Below are 22,369 nucleotides of genomic sequence, written 5' to 3' on the forward strand. Positions count from 1 at the left end.
TCATCTCACTGAAGCCCCAAAGATTAATATTTTTTTTCCCATGCATAATAGAAAATCTTTATTATTGTTATGAGAGAGGGAAAAAAAAATCTTGCTCCTTTTACTGCTAATGAGGCACAAAAAATAACAAACCCTCACTTTCCAAGGCCCTCTGCTTATTCTGTACTTAGGGCTCTTCTATCATCTCCTCCCTTTCCCCTCATCACTAACAGTCATATAAAAATGCTAAGCATTTACAAGGACAGAAATGAGATCTTCCTTCTAGATATGCGACATATTTGCAACTTCAGGCAAAGCAGCATTCGCAGATCCGAAGCTCCACTAACAAGAGCAACCTCGTACTTAGTGGGAATGTTAATCAATTAGATACACAGAGCATTAATGATGTTTCTTTTGCCTAATTAGATTAGCAAAACACGAGTACAGCCACTTTTTTTTTTCCTTCCAGCTCTCCGGCTTTGCCTCCCGAGGAGCATCACCCATCTGGCTCCGGGATGCTCTGGAGGTGGGTATTTCCCCAGGCATCCCAGGGCTGAGAGCAGCTGGGTCCTGCCTGTGCTCACCCTGGGGACGGGCAGGAGTGATGTGGGATGATTTCTAGTTCTCCCTACAGCTTTTCAACTTTAGAGGCTGAAGGCAGAGGATTAGCAGCTCAGCCCGCTCTGGGCTGCAGCAGGGACTCCCCCGAGCCCCAGCACCCACGGAGCTGGAGCACCTTGTTGAGGGGAATCTCGGGGAGGACCAGATGCTCTCCTGCTTCTCGAGCGTTTGCAGGACTCACAAGGAATGTAAAACCCAGCTGGGCATTCCCGTGAGCCACCCCACGCGGAGCTACCGAGATCTCCACGATAACGATAACAGGGCTATGACAAAATGAGAGGAGGCTTATCTGTAAGAGAAGTGCATCATTTGATTCAGAGCAAGACAAGCAGCAGATAAGACGCCAGAAACGCTCACCAGCCCAGAATAATACTGACCTACAAAGTGTGAGATCCCTGGAAAACACTGATAAACTGTCCTGATTCTTCATCAGTTTTCTTCCTGGTTATCTGATTTACGCAGGTGCAGGTGACACGCTGCCGAGCGCCCAGCTCCCCAGACCAGAGAGAAAAGGAATGAAATACACTGCAATGTTTTAACGAGGGAACATCCCTAGAGCAGATCCAAATGAAGTGTTAAAAGGATTGCACAAAACCAAATAATCTTCCCAGTTTGCTGGTTGGGAATTGTGGATTACCATGTAAAAAAAAAAAAAGAGGAAAATAAAGTTTTAACATATTGTTAAAGAAAGATTAACCACACATCAGAAAGCCCAGACTGGGTTTCTTGAGCAGCTTGGGCTGTTTCTCAGGAGAAGCCGCTCTTCTGCATGGGGAGCAGCAAGCCTTTAAACAGCGACTTGGATGGACAACCCCCGATTGATCCTGAAGGATGTAAAAAACCACAAACTTAAGCTAATAATCCACCTTTTTTTGGTGCATTGAGCTTGACCCTATTGCTTTTTTTCCCCAAGAGTAAAACAAAAATTAGTGTCTGCATCTCCCAAGGCAAATCCACCACCAATCCATCCTTAGGAATGAAGGCATGCAAAGATGACGGGTAGTTTGCTTTTCCTATTAAAAACATTTTTCATAGATATTGCTTATGTGACAACTACCAGGCAGATTTTATCTGTAATAAAGGCTCAGATAGCTCATGATTTTTAATTCTTACCTCTGCTGAGGTGGAAGGCTTTATCTGTGATTTCATCAACTCTCAAAGCGTTGCTCCACTTGGAACAGGTTTTTTATTTTTAAAGATTGCTGGAAGAGTCAGAGATCACATTTTTTGTATTAATTTGAACCAGGGCACATCAATAGTTGAACATTTGTGTCTAGAGCTACAGTTTCTATAGTTACTAGTGCATTAGTGTTTCACTGAACTACTGCAACACTAATTTTACAGCACCTCTGCTTCCCCCTCACTAGAAGGAGAGGTCTGAAATGAGAGTTTTTGGTGGACTCATTCCATTCTATATACTTCTAGGAGGTTTCTCATGTCCCTGTATTAACTGACAGAGTGTTACCTGGTAATGAAGCAGGCAAGAAGTAACACAAATGAAATTCTTAATTTAACATGAGATTTAGTCTTCTATGTGTCTCTCAGAAATAGGATAGAGGGTCCCCAGCTGGAGAAGAATCACAGTGCCTCATTCGAAGGAGCAGAATGCTCTCATTTTCATTTTCTAAAATTGCTTTGTGCAGGTCAATATGAAAACCTGAAGGGAGATAAGAAAATTTTGGCATTTATTCTGTTCCAGAGGAAATTATTTTGGCCACAGAAAATGCCAGCACATTCTGCTCCCTTGAATCCCCTCGATGGGTTCGATAGAAATCCAGCGCTGTTCCCGCAGCAGAGCCACAGCCACCCACACCCCTCCTGGCCACCAGCACGTTTGCTGGGTTCAGTCTGCCCAGGCTGGTAAAACACACACTTTTCCTTTAATCTGCCACTCTTCTTCATTGCTATTTAGGGTTAAAGCAAGCCAAAGAAGGTATTAATTATGAGCCTGATCCAGAGCCCACTGGGCTCAATAACAGGTTTTCTACTGAGTTGAGCACCCTGGGGTTATCGCTGTGCTCCGAAACAAGCCTCCGAAACAAGCGTCCTTTGCAACTGCAGGAAAACACAGGTAGGCTTTTCTGCACAACAAACCCAAACAAGGATCTCCTGTGGGGTTGCAAAGATTGTGTCCTCCTATAGTTTAATTATGTTTTCACTTCTGTTCCTCACTCTGTGTCTCTTAGTCGACTTCAGTCAATTCAATTTCTGTCCTAAGCAAGAGGAGAGTCAGACCCGAGAAGTTTAATGCTGCATGGGCAGAATAACATCACCTGGTCTTGGTTAGCCAAGGAAAAACTTTGCTATGGGGAGAAGCAGCTAGGAAATCACCCCTCAATCCCAATTTGCATCACCCAGGTGTGTGAAGGTCAAGGGGGATCAGCACCTCCAAAGAGAGGTAGTTATAATCTTTTGGGGTTCAATGCAAAGGTGAGCCTGGATGGCTGAGCCATGCACTGCAGAGAAGGGCCGGTGCTGTTTCGGGAAGTGGCGTTGGGGGATTTACCCTCAGAGTGAGGTGAAAGGCTCAGGCTAATAACGATCGCAATGATCACGTTTGGGGGAAGAAGAAAATCGAGAAGGGAAAATATAAAGAGAGAAACTGCCTTTTGATTGACAGCTCAGAGCTCTCCAGCCCTGCTTGGGAAGGGAAGGCTTCAAGTAAGAATTTAGCAACTGTCATAAAAATAATACAGCTGGTCTGCTCAGACCCTCACCTGCTGCATTGCTTTTTAATTATAAATGATATCTATCTCCTCTGGCAAGATCTGTTTCTAGATGCTAAAAGTTCACCTTGAACCTTATTTGGAGCTTATAAAATACATTTGCAGTTTTGCTGGTGCAAATCTGGGATCCAGTGCGCTGGTCTGCTCTTGTCCTTTCCACAAAGCAACGCAAACTCGCTCTCAGGCAGCGCCCAGAGGTGCCGGGACAAGCCGCCGTCTCCATTGCCATCTAGTGGCACCGGGGCCACCGTCCCCACGCTGACCCACAGCGACGGGCTGTGGCCAGCAAAAGGGTCTGGGCCTCCTGAAAAAATGGGGTTTCTTTCTTTGGATGCAACTAAAACATGCCAGTCGGTTGGGTTTGTTTTTTTCCTTCCTGAATTATATTTATCTACGTATAAAAAGTGAATTATCAGTATTTACTCCCCATCTATGGCAACGAGGGAGCACGGGATGCCGAGGTGTTGAGGCTCTTCTGCACACGCAGGTGAAAGAGAGAGGCCTTTGCAGCAGGGAAAGGGAAGGGATCTCTGCAAAGCCATCTGTATATCGCATTTAAAGCTTTTATTTGCTGTCATTTCAAAACCTCCAGGAAGCTTCCAAACAAACTCTTCCCTAGAGGAAAACGGCTCATTGACTGCCTGGGTTTTTGTCTACAGTAAATAACGTTGAGTTCTTCCTGCTCAGGCTCCCTTCTGGGCGCTCATTTGTTTTACTTCCCTGTGGCTTCTCCTCAATACCAACCACTGTTTTTTTTGTATTCTTTAACAGCATGAATCACCCCTTAAGCAAACCATAGGTGACACAGGACTTTGACCTTGTTTATTTAGCGTAGGTCTGGGGGAAACTCCATGGCTTTAACGGGGTTGGTCTGTGGATGAAGGAGGGCAGCGAAGGTATTGCCTTGCCCTCTTCATTCTTCTTCCCCAGCAACCAAAAACCTCATTTTACCTTCAAAAGCATTTTCCCTCTCCTCCTGAGACTGAGGATAAGTCGGTAGGAGACACCAAACCACAGGGTCTCAGTGTCACCTGCTGTCCCACCAGCCAATGCTGCCTCCAGCTCCTGTATCCACGAGGGGCTTTACTGACACTGCGATTTAAGCACAAACCTAAATCCAAACTCTCCTCCTTGGAGACACTATGATGACCTGAAGTGAAGCCTGGACCCCCACGGGGTGTCCTTGACCCCGTTAGCAGGAGGCTCTGCAGCACAGGCTTCCCAGGTAGCACGGATCCAGCCCACCCCTGCTGAGAACAGAAGCTGGGCAAGGGTGACAACTGATGAAAAACACGCACACAAGTACCTGTGAAATACTGATTATATTTCTATGCTTTTATAGCAATATAATACTTCATATGAGACTGGGAAACATACTTTCAAATATTTTAAGTTACCTGTACAACTACATAACCTGTTTATGGAACAGGAACGCCTTGTTGCTGCTTGCTTAAATCCATGACTTACCAGTCCCACAGCAACACAATAAATGCCCAGAAACCAATGAGCTTTTCTTTTGCTCTGGAAACAATACACTCAGGTAAAGCTCATTTTATAAACACTGAACTGCATTGCAATATCCATATATATATATATATTAAGAAAACCTTCTACCTTTCATAAATACATCATACATAAAATATGTTCCCAAAATACATTCATGCATTTTCCCCATCTAAGATCCCTGCCTGTACCCAAAGTGTCTGTAAGCTGGGAAAGGCAATCGCTGGGCAAGGCCTGGAGACAGGCTCATGTTTGCAGGTGGCTCCAAACCCAGGTGGAGGTTGTGAAGAAGCCTTTGGTGTTTGGGTGGTGTTGGGGTTAACTCCTGCATCAGCAGGTCTAATCCTGCCTCCCTGGCGAAACAGGGCTCTCCCACACACTGTGCCCCATCAAAGCTGCACCAGCTGCCCACGTTGAAGCAGCCAAAAGCCACCCTCCATCTCACCCTTAGCACTTCTCGTTTTTCCAGCAGTTACTGGAGATGCTCAAGTCTCTCCCAGCGTTTGACAGAGGCTAGAAAACAAGGGCTTTGGAAGAGGGAAGGTCACTGCCTGGCTTTGGTGGAAGGGGATCTGGGAATGGAAGAAGCTGCTTTCTTGACCGCCAGCAACCTGAAGATCGACCATGTTCCCAGTGCCACCATCCCTGTCTGCAACAGGAATGGCTTTGCCTCCACTCTGAGAGTCGGTCCTTTGCTAACGGAGGAAACAAATGCCCATCCCATGTCCGTTTATGAAAGCATAAATACACAAAATATACAAAAACATCTACAAAGGAATTCTAAGTAGCAGCTGGCACAAAAGCAGCGCCAGTTTGGCAGCTCAGTAACGTAGGTCCCGTCCCCGTGAACGCGGTTTATACAGTGTAGGACTCCAGGGGCCGGCCCCAGCCCTCCCCTGGAGCTGTGCCTGGATCGTGTGGCTGTGCAAATACAGGCAGACTAAGCACTAACCTCACCTGATCCGAGTTGAGAGGGAAGACAGACATACGCCCACCCAAATTCCACTTTTCCCCCTCAGAAAGGTCCTGGTCAATATTGCAAGTGCACATTCAAAGGTCATTTTGGGAACGCCGCCCTCCCTACTTGCAAGCAGGCCAGTTACAGGTCAGCACCCCCTTCCCACGGGGCAGTCTGTCCTTAGGGCAAGTGATCCCTTAAGCTAACGGTCTGAAGACAAATTACATTCATTCTGACTTTTCTCATCTACCCAAACTCAATGTCTTTACAGAGCAACCGAAGAGAAGCATTGCATAGGTCTGTGTCCCGTGTCTGCCCGCACCCAACAAACAGCAAGAAGGAAGTTCAAGTTTTGCACAGGACATTACAAAAGGCATCACCTTTAAATGATGTAAGGAAAAAAAAAAGTGAAGTGTCACCACGGTGCAAACCCTGCAATGAAATGAGGCAGCGAACGTACAGTGCCCGGCAGCTCTGGGGATGGCTGCCTGTAGTGTACGGAGGAGTTTGCTAGACAAATCTCACCTCAAACCTATCTCCCATTGCACGGTAATAGGAATTTGCATAATTAGGTAACGCGCTCCTGAACAAAAGGAGTGATGCTGTGTGTCACAGGAAGGAGGAGGACACTGTCGGGGCTGTCTTCTTTGCATACAGTAGTTCCAGGGCCAGTCGTCCTCTCTGCAACGCAGGCTGCAGGGCAGCACGGCTCTCTTCGGGCTTAGCAAGTCTCAACAGAAGGGTTGCTACAGTTGGCTTTACAATTGAGATATACCCGATCCTCTGGTGGTTTAAACCCCACGCGCTCCATTGGAGTTACCGGGGCTTATTTCCATGAGGGGAGAATGCGGTCCTTGCTTGTCCCAGACATAGGATAAAGCTACGGTAGCCCTTTCTTTAAATAAAATTAAATAACAACATATGGCATCAGCACACAATTTTAAATGTGCTTCTGCTGTTAAGAAAATAGCAAGCACACCAGTGATTAATTAAATTATTTCTCTTGAACTAAAAAAAGTGATATTACTATTAATTTTAAAACCCCTAGAGACTGCGTAACGTCTTCTCGTCGTATTTCAGAGACTGAGAAAGTCACTTCCACGCGTACAGCGCTATATATGCTCTTCATCTGGCAGCGAAGGTTTGTGTTCCTGGAGGTCACCGTTGCCATTTTCAGACGCATCCGAGCTGCCCGGAGCAGACTCTGCTGGTGGGGGTTTGTAGAGTAAACAGGCGACTATAAAGAAGGTTGTCCCAAGCACCTGCAGCCACCAAGACATCCCGTTACTCTCCGCTCCCCCCAAAACCAAGCACCCCGTCCTCACCTGGGATGAGATCTGCTGACCAAGCTTTGGGGAGGAGATGAGGGTGAAGGCTAGCCTGGACAGCAGACCAGCACACAGCTGGAATGGGTAAAAATCTGAATTTAGCCAGCCCGTAGCAACGGGACAGTGAGAATTTGGGAAGGTGTTCAGCCCCCCACGGGCACCTGGAGCACAGGGCTGTGCAGACTGACACCTCCCAGGTCATATGCTGGAAGGCTTTTGAAAGCCTCTTTATCACAGCAACTGCTAAACACTCCTATCTAGGGCAAGTGCTTGTTTGGGAGCAGTTAAAATGATGTTTTTCAGTTAATAAATAAGAAACAGACAGCTAAGCTCTCTTATTTCCTAGCAGTGATCGGGGAATGGTTATTTACAGCCTGCCCACAATGCCATCCCTCACTCTCACTAACACACTGCAGTTATATATTTTAATCTATTTCTAGCAAAAAAATCACTTTGGTAACTGCTGGGAAAAGAGGAGATATTTCATACGGTGCAACAGAAGCTGTAAGCCTAGGAAGTAATGGGAATTTAAGAGAATGATGGTGCCTGGAGCACCGTTACCTGGCGAGAAGCAAATGGAGCTTTTCCCTTCCCTCAGAACATTTCTTGTGCGAAGGTCTAATTTGGGTTGGGGAGGGGAGATCAGGACAACCCAACTGTGTCAAATTCTCTCCCAGAGCAAAACCCTGTCTCGCTTTATTAGAGAGTGAAGGTAACAGGCAGCATCACCTTGTAGACCAGTCCAGCGACGAGGGTGTATCGGCTCATGGCTGAGTTCTGGTAAACGTAGCAAGAACCTTGCTCGCCGCACTGGTCCTGCCAGAGCAGGCAGGATTTATCAATCATGGACCCAAAGGCGATGGGGCCAGGGATGCCTCCTGCAGGAAGAGAGAGCGGACCTTCAGTCTGGGCAGCACCTACGCACCAGCCTTGCAAGACACGAGGTGTTTGCAGAAAAGCATCAAGCTCTGCTGCTGCTGTGGTTAAGCAAACTCATCCTGCAACACCTACAGCCACAAGGTACCCAAAATACACTGAATTTCAAGATCTGAGAGTCCAGCGGGTCTTTTGACCATCCTGACCTACACGTTGCACGACAGCCAAGAGACAAACACAGGAGCTTCAATGCCTCTGCTCCTTTTTTTCTTAAAATAAGGACACATTGCCTGGACGTTGCTCTTTGACTCCACCTGTGATACGGTACAGAATCCTTCATTGAGTTTGCAAACCATACGCAAAAGGAATTAGGTTTTTCTGAATGACAGCAAACAAGAAAACAATCTCCTTTCAACAGCGTGTGTCCTACCCCCTTCTTTTCCAACCCAACGTGTTTTATTCTTAGGTAACAGCTTGGCACACGCTCCGCAGAGCCAACAGACCATACGGATGCCCAAATTCTCTCGGTTCCATACCTAGCGTTCGTACTACGATCCACTGGATCCCGAGCGCGAATGACCTTTGCCTGTCAGGGACACACCTGGGGAACAAAGGGGGATTGTTTAAAAACGCTGCCAGGCTGCACAGCACCTCCCTGCCCCGCAACGCCACACACTTGGGTCCAGCACGCCTGGGACCTCCATCCCCTCTGGAGATGGAGGTTCATCCCAGTGCAACGTCCCCCCACCACTGCTGCGAGCTGGGACACACACGTGGGTGCCCGATGTCAGAGGATAGAGCTGCCAATGCTAGAATTTGCTTTCCCAGCTAGACAGGGAAGGGAATTAGTCCCGATGTCTCCAGGCTGCCAGTAACAAGGTGGTTCCCATCACACCTTCCCCATGGCTCGAGGATAAAGCAGAGAGGTGGATTCCTGCAGCGCTGGCGGAGGACGAGGCGGTCCCGTGCTTACCGCAGAGTGGCGGTCAGGGCAGGAATACTGCTCAGGAAGGTGAAGAGGATCACCACGAACATGAAGAACAGGAGCAGGGGCCTTTTCACACAAGAAGAGGTGCATTTCCCCGCCTCCGCGTCACCGGGGCCGGGCAGGAGGGTTTTCTCAATGCAGCTACACTCGTGATAGACCTGGGGAAAAAAAAAGGCTGGTGGGTGCTTTGCCAAGGAGAGCACGGTGAGAGTCAAGGCTTTAAAAAGAAAGAAGTTCAGGGAGGGCAGAAATCAGCCAGTTCCGCTCCCCAGAAATCAAGCTGCATTCTTGACACACCTCTGTTTCAAAACAGGTTATTGAATAAGAGAAATCAACTTTGCCAGGCAGCCCTTGAACGCTGTCATCATTACCCTCCTTAAGCCTTTGTCTGTCTCTATGAGCAACATGCTGGAAGGATGAGGAGGTGCATCATGTTCAAAATAAGCACTGGGACAGGAATGAGGTGCCTACCAAGCTCCCTGCCTGCCTGGGTGATTTACCACGGATTGCAGCGCAGTTTGACCTGGAGTGAGGCAAAACCAGCCGGGTACATCGAGAGAAGCAAAGCAGGGCGACCTCAGGGTACCTTCTGCCTTCATCCCAGGTGGTGCCTGAGAGCATCCATCCTGCACCAGGCTTTGAATCAACAGAATCAACAGAATCAACCAACCAGGCTGAAAGAGTCCTCTGGGATGATCGAGTCCAACCATTGCCCTGACACCACCATGTCAACTAGACCATGGCACTAAATGCCATGTCCAGTCTTTTTTTCAAACCCCTCCAGAGATGGTGACTCCACCACCTCCCTGGGCAGCCCCTTCCAATGTCTAATGACCCTTTCTGAGAAGAAATTCTTCCTAATGTCCAACCTGAACAAGCAAAGCTCAAACCTGTGGCCACTTTTGCAGAGCCAGCCACAACACCCCAAAGGTGTGCCACTACCTCGTTAATACACAGTGCTTTCACACATACCTTCTTGCCGTTCCTGAGGTTTTCGGACACTTTTTTGCACCCGGCGTGGCAGGGAGAGTAATACATAATGTCATCGCTGCCGCAGACAGGGCTGTAGGTCTCCTGCAGACAGCCGCACTCGGCGTTGCAGGCTGCTGTCAGGTTTAGGTGGCCACCAGGCAAAGCACTAAGGGAAACACAGGAGCAGTCAGTGGGGAGACACTGAACAGCACTTTCCAGGAGGAAACAGGCAAAGCAAGAGAAGGAGAAGGGGGAATGGTAGGAGATGCAGTGGATCCGTAAGTAGCATAAAATCAGGCTTGGGAAGGGTTTCATCTCACCTAATTTTAGCCATAAACAGGAATCGTGCCCTGGAGCTGTCTCTTTCCCACAGCTACAAAGGGAGTTTAAGTGACCAGCTCACAGGGAGACACCTCCATTTGGAGAGGAGATTCCCACTTTTAGTCCAGTTTAGCCCACTGGATAGAGATGGGGAACTCTGTGAAGGCAACTGAAGAGTGGAGTGTCTCACACTCTGGCGCTGCCGATCTCCCCTTCCTCGCTGAAGAAGGAGCCTCTTCCATAAACACCAACTAGATGCAAAAATTAGGACATCTGTATTCTGGGTCCCACCCTCAGCATCTGCCTGTAAGACTGACTGGACATCATCTTCCATCACCAACACATTCACACCTGACTACCACCAGCACCGTGTATTTGGGGTTATCCTTCCATTCTAACCAGGGCCCCGCAGCACAAGACAGATGGGATGGTTGTTATTACCTTCCCTCGTACATCTGGGTTACTCCTGCCATTGGCATGTTAGGGCAGTGAATAAAAAAAATGAAGATAGCCAGCAGACTGGACACTGTGCAAAGTAAACACAACTTGATGATTCCTGAACAGCGGAGTTTAAATTTATTCACAAGGAATCCTCCCAGGAATGTGCCTCCCCCTCCGGCTGGCACAACCAGGTACCCTGAAAAAAAGGGGAAAAAAAAAACCCACAAGCAAGTTTAGAAAAGTCAGCAAGGAGTTTTCATGTCTGAATACATTAACTGCAGCATGTCTGCATGAGAATAACCCCTTGGTTGCTCCGTGTCTTCTTGGTGGGAGTTCAGTGGACTTTGCTGCAGGAGGTGGTCCTCTGGAAGAGCTCAGGTAACGTGGCAGGAGCCTGGTAAGGCAGCTTTTCCTACCCAGAGATCTTAAACAGACTCTGAGGAGCACATCATGTTGGACACCACTTCCTCGGTCCACGATACGGTAGAAGTGAAGATCTTCCCAGTTTTGAGATGCTGACAAAATGTGTGCCCCACTTCAGACATCCCTCATTAGAGGAAACATTTAGTTAATGTTCCCTGGTAATGCACTGGAAGGAACAGACTACAATTATTTTGCCTTCCTCTAGAGGGTAACAGATGGCTACAGAAGTGACACATTTCTTCCTGATGTCAGTAGATACAGCTCTGAAAACGCACTTGGTACAGATGTGCTGATGGAAAACAATCCTACCTAATACCTGAAACGATAACTGCTCTGGAAATGAACTGCGAAGCGTGTTTGTCTGTTCTGAATGAGCTACAGTGCTCTTGTATTTGTAGGCAAAATGGGAAAACACTGTAAAAGCCTGGTTTCCTTACCAAAAAACGTAGCAGCTTCAGAGGCACTTAAACTAAACTGAGACTCCAGGAACTTGGGTCCAAATGTGGACATCCCAGCAATGAGGGTGGCTTCGGTCGCTCCCGCTAAGCAGAGGAAGATGAAGGTGGGGTTCTTCAGAAGCAGCAGCACTGACCTGGGAAGGACAAATATACTGGAATTGAATCACTGTGGCACATTTTGATTTCAGGTCTGTCTCCTACCTTCTAGTCAGAAGGAGCACATGTAAGAAGAGGCAGCATCCCATCATGCTGCATCTCTTTGTAAGAAAAAAACCCAAAAGGGAGCTAACTGGAGTTTGAAAGAGCAGTGAGCTTCTCCACTTACACTTACTGAGTCTTACCAGCCAAGGAAGGATGCTGAGGATACCCTCACCTCTCCCTACATACCTGCACAGAGTAGATGTTGGTGCTTTGTGGAGATAGTCTCCATTGCAGCTGGGGATCAACAAGTTTGCCCTGAAACTCTGCCTTTACATATAATGTCTCTCATGTGCCAACCTGCTCTGGCTCTTGTTCCTACTGGGTGTTGTGCTGACTATCTTCAGGCACCTAACAGATGTGCTTACCCTGTCCATCTTTTATAGCCCCATTGGCTACAGCCAACCGCCAAGGGAATCTGAGGAACATCAGCCAAACACCTAAAACAGGAGGGAATAATCTGGGACTCTTCTCTGTGGATCTCATGAGGGCACCAGATGGGTGTGTTTATCTCATGTGCATGTTCAAAATGGGGACTGGATGCCAGCAGTGTGTGTGTGATACAATTCACACTCAGGGTGCCCATGACTCGTATATGGATGATTTCAGCAGTGATTTTCCAACATTTAGAGCCAGGCTGCGTATCTTTCATTCCTAAATGGGGCAATACTGAAGGGACACTACTCCTCACCAAATGTCAACCATTTCAAGGTTTTATCAGTCCCTTATGGCAGTTATCTTGGGACTCCCGACTCACCCAAGAGCAGGGAACAAAGTTGTGTCACATCCCCACATACGCACATGCTACTCATGTGCACCCATGTCCTCATGAGAATAACAATCTCTGACAACCATGGATGTTTTGCAGCTCAGGAAAAATACCAAGCAAACCTTTCTATATGGAGGAAACACCTCCAAGACACCTTATATTCCACTGGAAAACAGAAAGGAATCTTTCTCCCACAACCTAAGCACAGTTTTACTTTAAGCTTAATGTATAAATTGAGCAAGTACATTATATTTTCTACCCACCAGGATTTAGCAGAGAGCCATAGATATGCCTGAAAAATTGCCATGTGTCATTTATATGCAGAAAGATGATCCAGCAACGAGTCCATCTCTGAGACACAGAAACACCCTCGGGCACATGGGATGGTCTCAATTCTCTCTCACTATCTTGGATATTGGACTAAGAGAGCTGACACTGCTTTGCAGGAGGCGTTTTGTAACGAGCTTGAAATTCTGCCACATGACTTTCCCCAAGCCTGGCCCCGACCCGTACCACAGATCACCCCACTTCTGAGACAGGCACAAACTTGTCATCCCACAGCGATAGGGATGCCGTGGGATGCTTGCACAGTCCCTTACCACCTACTGCTTTGGAGAAAATGTGAAATCAGAGAAAACCTACTGTAGTACAACTGAGTGAGAGACGTGCTGAGGCTCAGCATAAGATTTATGCAACTTCACCCACATAAAGTGGAGAATTTCATTATATCAGAAGAAGAAAGAAGCTGAAAGACAGAAATACTACACATTCCTACACCTTGATTGCAGGGGCTTTATACTAACCATTGTCTAGCTGTTGGGATTAGTTTAATTTACTAAACTATTTTCTAGGAATGATCTTTTCGATTGTGCTTTATTTGGAAGCACAAAGCCTAATCTCTTAGCAAGAAAACACTTGTGGACCTTGTGGCTGATGTAGAAAATGTACAATGCCTTTATCTTTTTACAGTTCAAGAGAAAAGAGAGTTGTAGTTCCCTGGCACTAGCGTGACTCCGTGCCTGTTGGCCAAAGATTACAGGTTAGACTTGCAGGCAGGAAAATGCACAGGAACTCCTTTCTGTGTTAAGAGTAAGGATTTACTCAAGTAATTTAATATATTTGTAGACAGAAGATATAGTTGTGAGGAGCTACGGCATATAAAACCTTATCAAAGTCAACACAAACCTTTTCATTGCTATCAGAAGGATTTTAATCATACCCAGAAACCACCTAACTCTTGAATAGCCTTGACTGTCCTCAGTTCTAGCAGCCAAAGCGATTTCAGGAGGCTCAGCACTGCCAAGAGAAGAATCCCACCACCTACAAAAGCCTGATCCTGCAAGTCTTTACTGCTATGGGCACATATGGGTAATATGGACCATATCCTCAGGTAATGGTCCTGCTGAGTAGGTTGGGACCACCTGTACAATCAGAGCCTGCTCCTCTGAGAAACACTTGCATGCCCAGGACACCCCAAACTGTAACAGAGTCATTAACAAGCTAATGAGTCATTAATGATAGATGGATATTTATGCAATCTTAAAGCATGCGAGGAGGGACTTTTCCGGCACCAAGTGACACCTGCTGTCACCATCACCAAGGGAACGGCGGGCAGCACGTACGTCCCGCAGGAATGCAAACCAACCTCCCTTTACAATGCACAGAAGCTGCAGTAAAGCCATGAGACAAACCGAGGCCCCACCCTGCCACCTAATCCAAGAGGGATAAGTGAAATATTGACCATAACTTCTCGTGTTGAAGATCAGGGCTTGACAGACCAGTGAGTGACCCTCACAAACTCCATCCCGTAGCTCGCTAGGACAAAGCCTCCTCTCCCGGCACAGCTCTACATATCTTCTGTTTGAATCCCTCTGGATTGGCAGCAGGGATTATTTCATGCGAGCAATCATATGGAACCAGAGAAAATAAAATGCTATTTTATCAGGTCTTTTCAACCCAAGAATTAAGACAGAAATCTCTTCAGGGCAGAGGATTAAGCTGCACGGGCTGCATTCCTGTAAGCTCCTGCTCTTAGGCAGCACTGTGAATACAGCAATTCATTAAGCTCGCTTAGAAAGGACTTGATAGCATGGAATAGGATCGTATTTAATCAGCATTTCTGCTTATCTTTGTGAGACTCTTACTGTCCGTACTGTGAGAAAATGTGTAGCACCCGACCCCTCACTAAAACAAAAGCAGCAGTGTCCTTTGGCCTCGCTCTCCGGCCTGGCCCACGTGTCCCCAAGAGCTGCACGCACAGATGTGATCTCCTCTTTAATGCGAGTTTCCAGAATAGCAACCCTTGAAGGCACTTCCCTTTTATTAATCAAAAGCAGGGAACACAAAAGTCTGTTGGGTTTTTGCTTTCAAACCAAAACCACACTGAGGTCTGGACTGATCAGAATTATTTGATACAAGTTGCCCACCTCTGGGTATCTTTTCTTCAGGAATGAGGGGTGAGAGAAGATGCTCCCAGAGGAGGAGTGCCTCCGTACCTGCTGTCAGACAGCCTTCACCGAGAAACAGTGCGAGCTTTGTTCCAGATAAGCAAGAAAAGCATCAGCCACTGAATTTCATCCCTCTCCGCTACCCTGTTTGTGTTGGTTTTAGTCATAACCTTATCATTATTTAAATGCAGGTTTTGAATTTAATTTCCGTGCGGAGGATAAGCCGTGACCCCAGAAAATGGCACCCAGTCAAGAATGCCATTTAATAACAGTATTGAAATCTGTTCCATGTAATATTCTTCACAACACTGCCTTAACCCCTGGGAAACTTCATACGGAGTCTCCAGGAATCTCAGACCAACGTGAGTAGCTGCGTTGACACAACACAGAGCGACTGCTGCTGAGAGCTCCTGCACCGAGCACCTGCTTCAACCCTCCTCTGCCAGCACAAACACCACAACTAAAGTTCAGCAGTAACTGCCGGCAGCGGCACGGGGTTTGGCAACACTGAATGTTGGCCTTTGCGTGGGGCAGCCATCACACGCGGATGTAAACTCCTCCCTAGGAAAGCTCCTGGGAGAAATATGAAAAAGAAAAATCCCCTTATGGACGGGAAGCTCTGAAAGGAATTGGTACCCAAATACCTCTGCAACATCCACAGCCTGCACCCCAGCTAAACCCAAACTGGAAATAAAGCAGCACCTCTCCCCCTGGCCTCCATTTAAATACAACTCAACACACAAAAAAAAGAAACCCACAAAAGATTTCAAAGCTCCATAGCAAATGTTTCCAGGTCAAAAGAACACATTTTGTTTTGGCCACTCACTTGTTCCCACCCCGGACCCCTTTAACCCGTTTCCTACCAAACCTCCTTTGGTGCAAGCGTGCCTGTCCATGTCACAGAGCCAAGCAGTGGCCCCGTGGGTAAGAGCACTGCTGTATCACTGCTTTGCTGGATAAGAAGTAGTAACACGTAAAAGGTGGCTGGAAGATGCAACAACAAAAGGAAAAAAAAAGGAAATTAAGAATAAAAGAGAAAAGGAACTAAAAGCTACAGTGCAGGATACCTTGCTCCCTGGATTTGGAACGGAGCTATAAGAGCTGGGGCTTTGTTTCTTCTCTTTTCTCATTGAAAGGACAAAACATGGATCTAACACAAACAAAAACAGAGGAAAGGAAGAAAAGCCCCAAGGAGACAGAGAGGAGGAGATGCTGGACAACACCCAACTGGGCCAGGTGAGGCCAGACACAAGCAGACAGGAAGAAATAACGCTGCTGAGGAGAGGGAGTGGGTCATGCCCGTGCATCTCCTGTCACCTAAGGGCTGGCACCAAGCCGCTCCCGGTGAAACTCAGCGTGCTGCATATGAGTGCAGGTGGGAGTCTTCACACGTGGACGTGAGCTCCCAAAAACCACAGGCAGGACCAACACCTTGTCCCCTGCTCTCCCATGCAAGCCTCAGCACAATTCCTAGCTCAGCCCATTGCCGAGAGCCCCCGGCGCTGACGGGACCAGGCGCTTTGCAACCTCCTCTGGGAGAAAGCGGCATCGCTGTGTTTGAAGATGGGCAAAACCTTTTAGGCAGCATCGAAGAAAGCGAGGTCAGTCTGGGCCCGTTGCTCTCGCTCCTGGGGAGGGCTCCCTGAACCTCACGCGTGGGGCGGGTTTCTCACCGAGGCAGATCTTTAACTGTTTTCCCAAAGTCCGGATCCGATGCTTTTTTGTGGCTCCCATCCTTTAGCTGATGAGCCTCGGACACCCTCATGACGATATACCGCTGGGATCCTGCGAACGAGAGGCAAATGGGAACAAGGAGCACGTGAGACGTGGGATGGGGATGCTGCCGAAGCGGTGGATTTGCAGGGGGGAAACGTGACACGACATCCTCCCTCTGCCAGCGGCCGCGAGGGAGGAGCAGGGAAAGGGGCAGCTGGAAAGCCGCGGGGGTGGAATACGTGTAGGAATTACAATTTAACCACTGGGAGTTCTTCCTCTGCCCCTGTGTCCCCAGCTACACGTGTGTGTAAGGATGCAAGCCCCAAGGCGAGCGTGAGAGCTGCACAGCCCCAGCCCCAATTCCCTCGAGCCACGGCGGGGCCACGTACCTGGGAGGCGCTGGGGGTACCCCAGGATGGGGATGGAGATGAGGAGGGAGGCTGCCCCGGCCCCGAGGAAGCCGATCCACCATGCCCCCACCCACAGCGTGTTCTCCGGGGCGATGTCAATCCTGTAAGAAACGAAGCCGAAAGGACACAAGGGAGAGAGGCGGCGGTTTGAAAGGGAGCGGGACAGCTCGGGGTGCCTCTCCCTGAAGCTGGCAGGGATCAGGAGGACGTCACCAAAGGGAACCGAGCTCTGGCCTCTCCCATGGTGATCTGCTGGGGATGCCACATCCACCATCCCTCCTGCCACACCAGAGCGCTGCCTGCCTTACCGGAGAGCACAACGCTTAACGAGCCCCAGAAACGACATCATTTAATTCTGCTTTAATCTCCAGCTTGCACATTCACCTCTCCCCATTTCATTCGTGCTTTGGGGGTTGCTATGATCCTTGTTCCACCCCAGAGCCACCCTTTGCAAGAAAACTGGTGGAAAAAACCCATTCCTTCCCCTGGAAGCCTGCTCCCCCTTTTTCACCCATTCATCTGCCAAAGAGCCTGTAAGGAGATAAGAATAAATTACAAATGGTAGGAAGCAAGGAGGGACTAAGCACCCTGGCTGGATTACCAGGAGGACGAGCAGCACTGCTGGTAGCTTTGCCTCATCAGGGAACTCATTCAAAAAATTCACCTGCTGCTCGTAGCCTCATTAGCGCATGCAGTGCAGCGTGAGGAAGGATTTAAGCTGACAGGTTTGTAAGCAATTTTCTTCCAGCGACAGCACTAATGCAAGCCACCCTTCCAGCCTCAGCATCCCCGCAGAAACACTGCTGAACACCACGGGCACGTTTCCACCCAGCCACCAGGTCCCTTCTCCAGATTATTATTATTTTTTTTTTATCCCAAAGGAAACATATAGCATAAAGGAAAAGGAACAAGATTAGTTTTTAACAACTTACTCTCTGCCAATTTCAGTATAAATATTTAGAAACATTCCTCCTACCAGATAACCCGCTGCAGGCCCAAGGATTGCAGCAGTGTAGAAAACAGCTGAAAGGCAAAACAAGCCGTGTTAGACAACGAGCAGCAGTTCAGCCAGGGATGCTGCGGAGCCCTGCCGGTGCCCAGCATCCCCCGCCCCACCGCAGCCCCATCCCCTCCTGCACCCGGGATGCTCAGCCTCCTGCCACCTCGCACCCCGCTCCCAAAGCCACTGAGGAACAAAGCCAGACAGTTTTGACAAGTTTTCATCTCACACTTACGTGCCAGGGAAACTTCTGCATCCAACCTGGGAATTTTTATAGCATGGGGCAGGCAAAATTGGTTCAGTGGAAAACCATATTTGTTTTATTATTTAGCAGGGATGTAGCTGACCCCGCTGCCACATCCTGGCTGCCGGCATGATGAGCACGGGGTGGCCCCCACTGACAACATGCAACATCTACGCTAAACGTGACACCACTGGCACTTATTTTGGTGTGCTGCTGTGAGAAGATCATCAACTTACTGCTGATCTTGTCACCTCCTCCTCTCCCTGCACAGCCTTCTGACACAACAGTACGGGCAGACTGCTCAATTCTGGAATTGCTGAAAGGTCAGTGCTTTCAGCAGTTTCACCCAATAGCACCGTAAGTGTTTGGCAATTGCTACTTGATGAGTGATACGGGGCAGAGGAGCGAGCCGAGCCCCTGTCCTCGGTGAAGCTTGGCCATGCTTTGCACCAACAGCATCTGAGCAGCCCAGTGACCATCCCTGCTGTGCTACGGCACCAAAGGGGCGATGTCCCCTCGCACAGATGGGGTATGGCCTTACGGCTGCTTGCCAGAGATGCTAATGCCACGCACACGCTGGGGCATGCTGGAGGGCTCTCCCCAGCTGGGCCCGTGCCAGGAGCAGGAGGCACCTCCTGATCTGCAGGAGTGAAAATACCCAGCTGCACTGACAGCTCCTGCCTGTCAATAACCAAACCCTCCCCAGCAGCTGCCACTTCCCTCCGATTATCACATTGTCTGTCATCAGGAACAAAAGACTGGGAGCACCCCTTGTGAAACAGCTCAACGTGGCCCGTGCGGTGCCAAGGCAGATGGACCGTCTCTGCCTCCCACCGCCCAGCCCACGGGTCCGAGCTGCCCCTCCGACTCACCAATGTACACAGGGGAGTAGTTAGTCTTGACGTTTTCATCTAAATAGGTGACGCCAAGCGTGTAGAGCGGCGTAGCTCCCATCCCGTGCAGGAACTGCCCCAGCATGAAGACGAACCTGTAGCCAGAGAGGCTGGAGGCAGCCTGGGCGCAGGGCAGGCTCTGGTTCCCCCCACAGACGCCCACCTCCGCCGCCGAACGTGCCTCGTACCGTCCCGTGGTGAAGTGGGGCAAGGCGAAGAGCAGGGAGCCCAAACCCATGACCAGCACGCCCCAACCCAGCCATCGCGGTTTGTGGCCGTTCCCCCCAAAATAGCTGACGAAGGTCAGGCAGATGCACGCCGCGATGTCGTAGGAGCTGGCGATCAGCCCGCTCTGGTAGCTGCGGAGGTCAAAGCGTCGCTCGATGGAGGTGATGACCGTGTTGATGAAGCCGTTCACCGTCATGCCTTGCAGGAAGGAGGCCACGCAGAGGAAGAACAAGACGCCCTTGGACGTGTTAAAGAGCTGTAAGCACCCGGGGGTGAACCCCCCCCAGCCGCACGCCAGTTCCTCCCCTTCGGCCGACACGTATTTAATCCCTTCGCCGAACTGGGTCTCCTCCTCGCCGGGGCTGGGGGAGCAGAGGGGTTCGGCGCACGAGCCGGAGGGGCTGGGTGCTGCGGAGGACGCGGTGCCGTTGCTCAGCGGGGTGTCACACGCCTCCCGCGTGTCAAAGGTCCGGCCGGCCTCGCCGGGACGAGGAGACGGGCAGGAGAAGTTGAGCGTCTGAGCAAAGCAAAAGCCATTTTCTCCAGTCGAATTCTGGGGCATTGCCATGAACAGGAACACGGGGCCGAGCGGTAGGTCGAGGTGGGGCTGATGGCCGGGGCGGCTTCGTGGGGCAGCAAGAACCTGCCTGTCTGGGAGATGCAATTTTCTGCGCTTACATCAGTAGGGAGATGGCGAAGGTCTGAGCCAAGACCATTCTGATCTGTGAAGAGAGAATTTTTACACATGCCTTTATATAAAACCACGCTCAAAACCCTCAAATATTGTTCCTTTTTTTTTTTTTAAGCAAGTATTAGCAGTTCAGCTGGATGTGTGCCCTCCACCATGGCTGGTGTTGGTACCTCAGGTATTGGGGCACCATTAATATTACAGAAAAAACCCAAAACATTCAAAAGCATTAAAAAAAAAAAAGACCTCTAAAGACAGTCTCCCCACCAGCTGAATCCCCTTACCCCTCCTCTTGAAGAGACCCTGGTTAGGCACCAGACCCTCGCTCCGCCAGCCACCACCTCCGTCCCTCTCCTCACCCCTGCAGGGACCGGCACGCACAGCTACAAGTTTCCCACTGTTAAAAGTCCTTCGGTCTCTCTTTCACACTCTGCCAATAACAGTTTATAATTATCCCGAAAAGTTTCCACAGTCAGATTGATTTTATTCCAAGCCCTCAGATCTGTTTACAACTATTCAGTAAAATCCTTTCTATACCTAATTAGAGTACATGCCATTGCAGAGCGAGCTGGAGGGCAGAGGCAGCTGACTCTAACCTGATTACCGATGCAGACTGCCTTCTTTCAACAAGTTCCTGTGCATCTCAGCACCTGATCGTGCTGGCAACCAAGAGTATTTTTTCATAAATGCCTTGGCTGAACTATAAATACGAAAACTACAAGGTTTTCCCTTGAACGCTGGTCTTAAATACACAACAAACGCTAGGCAAGAACTGTTTTATTAGAGAGCATCTTCAAAGCATCCTGTGTTTCCCAATATTTTTTGCCAATATCTGTCCAAGAGGTTCCAATAAAAATGTTCCCCGAGATGGCAATGAGCCTCATCGATAGGGAACTGGAAACACAGGCACTTGTTTTCCCAATAAAATGAACCTTGTTCAGATCACTGTAACCTGGGAATGCTGCTGCCTTTGGTGAATAAATTAACTCATCTGCACATCGCTGGACAAACTCACTGACATTTGCTCGGTAGATAACGGTGTGCACGAGTGCTGATGTGCTTCCCGGTACCGGCAGCTCCTGCAGGCACCAGGGCAGGAGGGCTTGGCACAGCGGGATGCTCAGAGCAGCATCCAGGTCCTGCTCCCAGCCCAGGAGGGCAGAGGACAGACCACTTAGTGCAAGCAAACCTTCAACATCCAGGTCAGCAGTGCTACAACAGGTCTGGTCCTCAAGGGAAGTTAAACAAATGAGATCCACCTTCCCTTGGCAAATAATTCTGTCTTAATTACCCGGTCTGGGGAGCAGAGTGCACAGAATATTTCAGGGTCGAGATTTGAGCAGGGATTTGATGATGGCACAGGGTCAGGGTGAGCTTGGCAGCCAGACCAGCTTCTCAGGTCCATGCTAGACCCCTCCGGGTAACTTCTACTTTAGCTGGCTGAGTACAGTGCAGGATGACTTTGATGTGTAACATGTAAATACAAAAACTAACTGCAGGCATTGAAATTTTGCTGCAGAGACAGACTGTTGTAATGTGTTAGCATGAAAAGATAATGCCTTGGATGCGAGACTGTATTTTTTCACTTTTTTGTCCCTCCAGTGTTCTTATGACTCTTAGGGCTCTAAATCTGTTTTCTCACCTTTGGATGCAATATTAGAAACATAAATAAGAGTGCTTTAGCACTCTAATAAAGTCAGAAGTGATTATTAGGTACTGGATCAGGCTTTAAGGGGCAGAACTGGTCATGTTACCCCGGTGTAAATCAAACGTGCCTCCTGCACAGCAGCCAGCTGACTTCAGCCGCACGCCTCCCATATCCAGCACAGGTCTGATGTTATATTTGACTGCACTGGTAAAGAAGGTCGCTTGCCTGGGGACTGATTTTGCTATCACTGATTTCAGTAGATAGAAAAAGCCCATCTCTGTTGGTTAGCTGATGTGACCAGGAGCTGAGAGCTCCCCACCTGGCACACCTTCACCCTGGAGGAAACGCTCCTACTGCCTCTTTACCAACGCTGGGGTATCTCCTTTGAGATTTCATTAATATATATTGCTGCTTCAATATTTCATAAGTCAGGGAAGAGATTACAGCTTTTCACTCAAGTTTTCTTTTCCTTGAAGTAGCAGGAGTCTGGGCCACCGGACCCAGGTGTCCACATCATCCTCCCCTTTGACTTTG

The 22,369-nt window shown here is 48.8% G+C and overlaps 1 protein-coding gene across 1 annotated transcript; it reads right to left on the reverse strand.

The window, feature by feature from the left end:
- Positions 1-6,549: 6,549 nt before the first annotated feature.
- SLCO4A1 (solute carrier organic anion transporter family member 4A1) lies at positions 6,550-20,075 on the reverse strand. The gene is made up of 11 exons (XM_068416305.1): positions 19,251-20,075; positions 18,067-18,157; positions 17,114-17,235; positions 16,682-16,793; positions 11,574-11,728; positions 10,714-10,909; positions 9,952-10,117; positions 8,965-9,137; positions 8,528-8,592; positions 7,845-7,993; positions 6,550-7,049 (listed from the first exon to the last, which is right to left on the reverse strand). Exons 1-11 carry the CDS (start codon positions 20,065-20,067, stop codon positions 6,900-6,902), a joined length of 2,196 nt encoding a protein of 731 aa, XP_068272406.1. The 5' UTR covers positions 20,068-20,075; the 3' UTR covers positions 6,550-6,899.
- Positions 20,076-22,369: the final 2,294 nt, after the last annotated feature.

Source organism: Nyctibius grandis, chromosome 19 (assembly GCF_013368605.1).
Source record: "Nyctibius grandis isolate bNycGra1 chromosome 19, bNycGra1.pri, whole genome shotgun sequence".
Classification (NCBI taxonomy): domain Eukaryota; kingdom Metazoa; phylum Chordata; class Aves; order Nyctibiiformes; family Nyctibiidae; genus Nyctibius; species Nyctibius grandis.